General features: G+C 40.1%; 1 protein-coding gene across 6 annotated transcripts in view; it reads right to left on the minus strand.

Moving 5' to 3' along the window:
- The window catches only part of EXD1 (exonuclease 3'-5' domain containing 1), a 28,514-nt gene that overhangs the window by 18,305 nt on the left and 656 nt on the right, over positions 1-9,553 (minus strand). For 2 of the 6 annotated variants that reach the window (XM_035111571.2, XM_060273489.1), the window contains exons 1-3: positions 7,998-9,476; positions 5,602-5,770; positions 1,598-1,666 (exon numbers count right to left, since the gene is read on the minus strand). In XM_035111571.2, the coding sequence (XP_034967462.1) occupies positions 1,598-1,666; positions 5,602-5,734 (202 nt within the window). In that variant the 5' untranslated portion in view covers positions 5,735-5,770; positions 7,998-9,476. The other 4 variants (XM_035111532.2, XM_035111561.2, XM_035111587.2 and 1 more) reach the window with 4 other exon arrangements.

Genomic DNA, 9,553 nt, shown 5'->3' on the forward strand with positions numbered 1-9,553 from the left:
TGTCTGTTCTACAGGTTTACAATATGACATTCAAATGCTTTCATGTCAACCCTTCCTCCATTTAGTTTTCAGAGCTTTTACTAAATGCTTTCACTGAGCTTTGGCAGTAATAATTCTATCAATAACTGTGTAGGGCAAGTCATTATTATTATAACCATATTGCAAACAGAAGACTTACTGTATAATCCAGTTTACCCAAAAGTAAATCCCATTCTGTTCAAGGGGGCTTACTCCAAGGAGAGAGGTTTGAGAGCAGTTTGGAACAGGCAAGCTCTGAGCAAGCTATTTCCTAATTTACAACTTAATACCTTAGCAGCCGCCAATTCATTGCTACAGAGGAGTGTCTGCTGGAACCAACAAGGAAGCGTTTTTCCACTTGTTTTCCCCACTGCCTGCTGGGGGTATTGTTTTTGCTGCTGTTTGGATGCTTTGTATTTTAATGTTAGGCATTGTTTCAGTGTTTATTAACATGATACGTTTGTTTGTCCTATTAATAGTACTGTGACTCTTTGTTTAAACTGTGTTGTGTTTTCTAAGTGTTAATGCATTATCTTGAAATGTTGTTATATTTTATTCTGTGCGTTATGAGCTGCTGTCAGCCACTATGAACATGGTTCTACCATAGCAAAGAGACATACAAATATACTGATGGTGATTATTCTAATTACCGTGATCGCAAACATGAAATATCCATTATTTGATGCTTAAATAATTCCACTATGTACTGCCATCAAAGCTTCAGATCATAATGTTGGAATTAACTTGTGTAATGTGTTGAAATGTGACCAACAGAACTTTATTACAGCTTTTCCAGAGCATTTTATGAATCCTGTGGTATTACTCACTGTAATAAAAATTGCACATATATTTGTCAAGGTTACAGGTAGGTAGCCGTGTTGGTCTGGATCGAAGTAAAATAAAAAAATTCCTTCAGTAGCACCTTAAAGACCAACTAAGTTTTTATTTTGGTATGAGCTTTCGTGTGCATGCACACTTCTTCAGATACACACTTCAGATGCACACTTCTTCAGTATCTGAAGAAGTGTGCATGCACACGAAAGCTCATACCAAAATAAAAACTTAGTTGGTCTTTAAGGTGCTACTGAAGGAATTTTTTTATATATTTGTCAAGTTTCACTGAACTGGATGTAGGCACATGGGCATAGTCGAGGGGGGGGGGCAGATCAAGTAAAACAATAGAAATACTTAACTAACTGACCAATCACATTGGTTTTGCCCTCCCCACAAAAGTCCTGCCCTCCCCCCCCCAAAAAAAAATCCTGGCTACGCTCATGAATAGGCATCATTGAGTACGGAACCTCATTTGAAAAGGGGTGGGATGAAAAGAACTCTGATGGCATTAAACAGGGCCGGCTCTAGGGGTAGGCTGGGTGGCGTGGGGCGCCGGGTCAGCAGGGGGGCGCTGCGCGACGAAGCCGCGCGGAAACCACGCTGCACATTGCGCCCGCCCACCAGTCGCGGGAAGGGGCGGGGGCGCCGGAGCGATCTGTGCACCACGGCACCTGACCCGCTTAAGACGGCCCTGGCATTAAACCCAACAAAGAATTTCTGAGTATAACTAAATATATATTCTCACCATCGACAATTTCATGGCCAAAGAACATCTTTACTCCTGGTACATATCTGCCACTTTCCAAGTTCTTAACTGAAGTAAACAAAATACAGCAAGGTAAGTGTCATGCCCTTTAACCAAAGCCAAAAGGATTTAGGAAAGTTTTTAATATTTGATGTTTCATTCTGTTTTTAAATCTGTTGGGAGCCACCCAGAGTGGCTGGGGAAACCCAGCCGGATGGACAGGGTATAAATAATAAATAATGATGATTATAACTATTATTAAGAATCATGAGATATAAAACAACATCACTGGCGAACAAAACAGAGTGGAATTCTGTGAAAATCATTCAACTGTCAAGCTTTCTTGTAACTTTTGAACAGTTTGCTCACTGTACAGTTTGCTTCTTCATAATTAGATCGGCACCATACTTTTAGTATAGCTAATATACAGTACATTGAGGATTTTTAAAATTTTGTGCATCAATCCTATTTTCTTAAAGTGCTTTGTAGCACTATACTGAGCTAATCTGCTTTACGATAATTCTTTACTGTCCTGTTTAAAATGGTGCAGTTTAAAAGCCAAGTACTGTATGTATATTTATATTATTTTTAGCCTGCCCTTCATTCCAAAGGATCTCAGAGAAGAGTATGAATTAAAATGTATTCCACATAAATCATAATAAAATAAAGACACATTAAAAACAACTGAAGGAACTAAACCAAGGGAGCAGAACCTCAGGTCTCCAGGTTCCCTCACTATGAGAAGTGAAGTTACAGGGAACCAGGCGGCGCCTGCCCTGTGGAATACCCTCCCGTCAGATGTCAAGGAAGTAAACAACTATCTGACTTTTAGAAGACATCTGAAGGCAGCCCTGTATAGGGAAGTTTTTTAATGTTTCATGTTTTATTGCGTTTTCAAAACTTACTTGGGAGCCACCCAGAATGGTTGGGGCAACCCAGTCAGATGGGCAGCATATAAATAATAAAATTATTATCATCAATGAAATCAGTGTGGCCTAACACCCTATGTAGGTGCTTGCAGCTTCAGGGCTTAAGATTGCAACCTACACACCAAATGAGCCAGAGTATTCATACTTATTTCAATACACAAGAATGTGATTAAGTGATTCTTCCAGAGCAACCTACATTTTTGTCAGGACAAGGCCTTCTTTGGAAGCTGTTCTTAGACCGTCTTCACTGTCTAAGGTTTGTGGGCGACAACCAGAAAACAGCCTTTTCTGTGGTGCCTCCTAAATTATGGAACTCCCTCCTAAATAATGTTTGCCAATCATCTTACTATCTTTTAGGCACCTGGCAAGGCCTATCCTATTTTAATGGCATTTAGTTTAGTTATTATTTTGGTTCTTTCTGTCCTGTTCAACTTAATCTTCTTGGCTAATCTATATTTTTGTTTTATTTCCTTTTTATTTCTTTTTCCTTTTTACTAGTTTTAGCTGTTTTGTAAGTTCAGGAACGAGGCAGGATAGAAATCTAGAAAATAAAAAGTTGTTTGGTCCTTGAAAAAGTGAATATGAGCAATCCAGACTGCTATGTGAAGAATCAAATTCTTATATTTATCCTTTTTAGCATAATAAAATGCTAGAAACCACTTAGGTTTTCTTACAATCAGGTGGTATATAGATTTTGTTAAACAAATGAACAAATTCATGCCAAAAAACATAATGTTCTGCTCTAACTGGTACAGAAAATGCAGCAGATGTCTGCACATGTAACTGTGAGAGATGATTCTACCCTATCAGTTGCTTAAGGTATTACTTTGGAATTCATCAAAGGATGCCAGCTATTGAGAAATTTATACAGCACAGCTGAGATTAGCCTTTTTTGGTTGTATAAAATATGGATATGTTTGATGCCTTATATGCCAACACTGTTGAAATTCTCTTGCATGTGATAAAAGTTGAACAAACACCTGCATTTCATCCAAGTAAATAAATCTTAAAAGCATTTGCATTCCAGTGTTCTTCCAATGAATTTAGTAGGGCAACTTTAAAAAGCCTAGCTTGCAGACAGCTGCGAAGGAATTTTCAGTACAGTAAATGAAATCTTGTTATTACACTGTATATTTAGCATTAAGTAAACAACTCTGGGAATCTAATCAATCTCCTTGAGATGCCACATAATAGATTCATGTGCCATGCTAGAAAACAGGTTTTGAGAAAAGTGGGTAGCTACTGCCAAAAGCATTTCAGTGGTGAGCCGGCCTTTGTCCACAGACAGCTTTCCGGGTCATGTGGCCAGCAGGACTAAACCGCTTCTGGTGCAAGGGAACACCGTGACAGAAACCAGAGCGCATGGAAACGCCGTTTACCTTCCCACTGCAGCAGTACCTATTTATCTATTTGCACTGATCGGCAAGCCCAAGAAGCTCAGTGGTTAGACAACAGTGCCATCTGGGTCCAGGGAAGACAATGGAATTATTTGCAGTTATGGAATGTTGATAATCTTCTGCTAAAAACATTTTTTTGCTGATTGGTGCAACTAGAGTACTAGAAAGGCACCATTATTAAACTTAGGTTGTCAGGAATGCTTTTCACTGAGAAGTTTCCAATGTCTTCTATAACTGATCTCTGTGTTAGCCTGTTGCAGAAAAACAACACAGCTTTCTATCTGACATTTCCAGATGGGTGTTGATTTAGGAAGCTAAATCCCCTAAACCATGGTGCTTGGGTACCAGCAACTAAGAATCCAACCTACCTCCTCATCCAGGATCAAATATTTGCAGTAATAGGAAATGACAGCAAATACCACTGAAGGCAGAAGAGAGGAATGCTGTTCTGCTAGTCTGTCTGCCAGGAACACACCTCAAGCACTGAGTAATCCAGTAGCTTCCCTGGTTCTAGAGATACTTGGAATTTGGGCTATTTATGAAATTAGGCTGTGATCCCATGCACCCTTATTTGGTCATATGTCAAATTACCTCAATGGGGCTTACCTCTGAGTAAATTATAAAAGGATTATGCTGCATTTTACATGATCATATAGGGTAACTGTGGGACGTGGGTGGTGCTGTGATCTAAACCACTGAGCATCTTGAGCTTGCTGATTGGAAGGTCGGCGGTTTGAATCTGCTCATGTCCCAGCTTCTGCCAACCTAGCAGTTTGAAAACACACTAGTGCAAGTAGATATATAGGTACTGCTGCAACGGGAAGGTAAACAGCATTTCTGTGCACTCTGGCACTCATCAGTGTTCCGTTGCGGCAGAAGCGGTTTAGTCATGCTGGCCACATGACCCGGAAAGCTGACTGTGGACAAACGCCAGCTCCCCCAGCCTGAAGCGAGATGAGCGCCGTACCCCAGTCGTCTTTGACTGGACTTAACCATCTGAGGTCCTTTACCTTTTTATAGGGAACTACCATCAGTGAAATATTACCAATATACTTGTTCTTTTATTTGGATTTTTCCATATGCATGTAACATCAAACATCCACATACCTTAGATAACCATCACCTAGATAACCTAAGGAAGAACAGCAAGAGCTGCATGGGCTAGTATTTCATGCAGTCCTGGAACACAGAAGCAATTATATTCAGCACCCCTTGTAACCCTTTTGCTTTTAACATTTCAAATTGTGTAGGTAAGCATTCCAAGGATATTCAATGCAGAAATTTATTTTGACTATTACACCCAAACACTAACATCAACAGATGGCTATGTTGAAAAGGGATGACCAACTGGAGGCCTGCGGGCCAGATCTAAATTTTGGAAATGTCAGGATGAAGAGTGGAGAGATGCCCATAGTCTGATGTAAGGAAAATGATCAGTTTTTAAAAGTTCTGAGAAACAGGGATATACCGATGCTAAAGATTTTTGTAAATTTTGTGTATAATAACTCATTGTGTGACAGCTATTCAGAGGCTTTATAATGAATCATTTGATAACCATTAGAGTGACCAACATACACTTCTAATGCACTGCTTCTAGAAAATTCAAGGATCTCCCCTAATAATATTTGAAAAAAACAGTTTTCAATAGAAATTATTTAGTTCAAAACAAATGTAGAACCTCTGTTCAGAAAGATGCTTCGGCTGGAATCCACATGTTGCAGCACCCCTTGGAATGTGCCACATTTCAGTGTGATTTTCACAGTTTTCCTCAGGATGTCATGAAGGAAGTGGTAATCGCTGCTAGGATCCATTATGTTTTTTATCCTTCAAGGAATCTGGTGCTCAGTCTAAATAAGAAATTAAACAGAAAAGCTTTCTGTTAAGTTATCATTAGTACTATTATAAAAATTATTCTACAGTTAACAGGGACACTAAAGATAAACTGTAAGGGAAGCAAGAACTGCAGCAAGAAAAATATTTCAATTACCATACTTTTCCGTGTATAAAACTAGAATATGTTTTTTACTAAAAAAATAATGTTAAAAAGGGTTTATACACATATAAAAAGGGTTTATAGTCTTATACACAGGGGCAATCTCCCCCATTTTCTTAATTTTGAGTCCCCAAAAACAAGTCTTATACATGGGGGAGTGTTATACACAGAAAAATACAGTAATAGGTTTCCCACGGAACAGGGTATCATAAAAATCCAGGCTGAGAAATTTCCTGCAAAGTGACATTGCAGAGCACAGGTTGCACAGTAAAAATTAAATGTAAAAAGGCTTGTCAAACAAGTGGCTAATGTTGCAGGAAAAGTCAAACAATTCAAGACTATTCCAGTGTGATCAGAAAGAAAACATTAAGGCTGCAATCCTAAACCCACTTACTTGGAAGTAGACCCCACTGACGTTGTTAATAGGACCTACTTATAAGTAGACATGGTTAGTTCTGCTAGTCATAAAATCCAGCTGTTTTGGATATTTGCAATTTGTAGTAGTAACAGTTCAGCATGCAATTCTACATACTGGAAACTGCAATCAGCTAGCACCTTTAGTGGGCTATGGAAACAATTTGAGCAAACTAAAATAGAGCAAATTTGTATCCTTAATACACCTGCTCTAAAGGTGGATTAAGGTGATTTCATGTAAATGCTGTTACAGTATTTAATACACTTCACCTTGGCACTGGCCAATCCTATGTGTTATCCCTTGATATTGGAGAGTAAAACATGTTAAGATTTATCCTACATACAGCTTGAAGCCACCATTAAATATAATTTTAAAGGGAGAAACTATTTGAAAATGTTTGCCCAGGGCTCAGCAACCTAAGGCCCATGGGCCACAAGCGGCCCACGGGGTCATTTAACTGGCTCGCGAGCCGCCCCCGAACTGAGCCGCCCACTTGGCGAGTCCTTGCCCGCTGTGCTAAACCTGCACAGCAACTCACTTCCGTGGCGCCGGAAATCACGTCTGCACATGCGTAGACGCTGGAAATCGCGGGCACGAGCGATCCAGCTCACGGAGGGATCTCCGCTGGAGTGAACCGGCCCAGGCGAGGTAAACCTTGCTGACCCCTGCTTTTGCCAAACAAAACTACAGCCTATTGTTAAAATGGAAAGAGGTATTTATGCACAGCTGCAGCGTTTTAATGTGTGGGAACTAGCAAGTCTGCCCATTTAAAAGAATCAAATGCTTATCACATCACTTTTTATTATCCTGAGATCAGTTCCCACCACTACCACTACAGTTTTGTGCATATGTAATTAAAGTTTTGCTTATTTTTTGCAACCTAAGGCAAAAACACAGAGAAGCATTATCAGTCACTCAAGCCCCCAGGTAGGCCTGCAAGGAATTTGTGACTTTGAAGAATGTATCTGAAAAGTTTGTTATTCCATTAAAACCTGTTTTGTAAGTAATGACACACCCTACTTCTGAATACAGAGACACTGTTTTCCATTTTGGGGTCTGGCAAATCTCTGCCACTTTGATACCAGCAATTGGTCTATTATAGAATTTGAAGGAAGAATTCAAAGGGAGGAAGATACAAGCAAACTGAGGAAATTACTGACATGCTGCTTACATATAAAATGCATACATAGTTTTTACAGCTCCTTAAATTTACATTTTGCTGAACTTGAAATATGGTTTAGGCACTCATTTCCACTCAATTTATTTTATCAATACGCATAGCACCAAGGGATAAAATGACATCTATATTAGATTTTAATTCTAAAAATAAATTTAAGACAAACGAGTGCCACAAGGATTATAAACCAGCTCTTGAGTGTCACAGTTCTTGAAACTTTATCACAATAAGGTATGAAAAGGAAGTGGGAGGAAGACACATTAGCTTGTCCAAAATCTAGAAAACTGCAGGTTTAAAGAAATTAAGGTGGAAGAAACAAAATAATTTTTCCCCTTCCAGTACCGGTAGCACCTTAGAGACCAACTAAGTTTGTCATTGGTATGAGCTTAGCTCATACCAATGACAAACTTAGTTGGTCTCTAAGGTGCTACTGGAAGAAACTAATTTTTTATTTTGTTTTGACTACGCCAGACCAACACGGCTACCTACCTGTAACTAGAATTAAGGTGGAAGAGTGAGCCATGCCGATCTAGGTTTTTCTGATGAATTCAATATAAATATGTTTACTAAAATGTGCTTTTAGCCCACCCTTCCAGGGCAAGCTACAATAAAACAGCATGAAAGATAAAATAATCCAACAATATAAATACCAAGGCATTAAGATGTATGTGAGATTCTTGGCCGTATTCAGCACAACTTCAGAACAATCCCAAGCAGATTTACTCAAAAATGAGGCCTACTAAATTCAATAAGAATTGCTTTCTACATATTGATAAGATTGCAATCCTATATGTCTATTCAACAGTAAACCCTATAGAGTTAAATAGGAACTTATTCCCAAACAAGTGGGGATAGGACCACAGCCTTGGCAGCCAAATGCAAGTGATCAGGCTGGCAGAGAAGCCATGAAGCGCTCTGTCGCACCACACCCAACATAGAAACCAAGAAAACTGCAAGATTATAGGAACTCGCTACTCTGCATCCACCACACAAACATAGCAGACAGTTTGCAAGATAACCAGAATTCTCCCTTTTCCCCTCTGCAGGCTTCCAGCAAGCTTTTAAATACTCTTGCAGCCGAGGAGCTTTTTGTGGTCTTATTTACAAAAAGCTGCCTTAGAAGTGAGCCATGGTGTAGCAGGTTGCTTCCTCTGCCTTTGATCCTATAAAAAGTAGGTGCACCTCATAGAAGAACTGATGTGAAAGGATTGCCCCTTCAGTCAGAAGATTAACAATTTTGGCAATGGTCGTTGTTGACTATCAACACTCCCAAGATTAGAATAGCCACTGTTTATTACGTTTTGTCTGAGAACTCTTGTACATTTCCCTGAAATAAAACACTGTTAACAGAGGAAAAAGTTAAGAGCTTAAGCTATACATTGTTGGGAACCGCCCTGAGATCTATGGGTATAGGGAGGTATACGAATTTAATGAATGATAAAATAAAATAAAAATACACAACAGCTGAGGGTCAGTTTCCTCTCGCAAGTTCTGAGGCCATTTTGAAAACCAGCAAGGTAAAATTATTTCACAGCTCCTCCACTCACGAGGACTTCCTGGACTTCACATAGGAATGAATGCATGACTAGCACGAAGACCGGGAGACCTGCGCAACCACTAGGAGGACGTAAGCGCCACAAACTACAATTCCCACAGCCCTTTGCGCCTCGCCAGACTGGAAAGTAAACAATAATTTTTGGGGGCCGGGAACGCGCTACCTTTCAACACTTTAGGCTAACCAGCATAGAATGGTGTAATATTTTTTTAAATGCCTATGCCAAGTTCATCAAATACAAGGTAGATATAACCGCCGTTGTGGACTGGAGTTACTATTTTTTCCCCCAGTGAACGATTAGAAACCGCCCGCGGTGACGTCAGAATCAGACCGATCAGGGCAACCGAGAAGGTCGGAGGGTCGCTCTGCGCAGGCGTGCCGCGGGGAAGGCGGGGCTATCGTGGTCCCCCTCGAACTGCCGAGGGCGGTACGGGGGAGGAGAGCACGGCGGCGATAAGAGAAGGGGCGGCGCTCTCGCCCTTCTGTGTCA

Source organism: Zootoca vivipara, chromosome 1 (genome assembly GCF_963506605.1).
Source record: "Zootoca vivipara chromosome 1, rZooViv1.1, whole genome shotgun sequence".
NCBI classification, from domain to species: domain Eukaryota; kingdom Metazoa; phylum Chordata; class Lepidosauria; order Squamata; family Lacertidae; genus Zootoca; species Zootoca vivipara.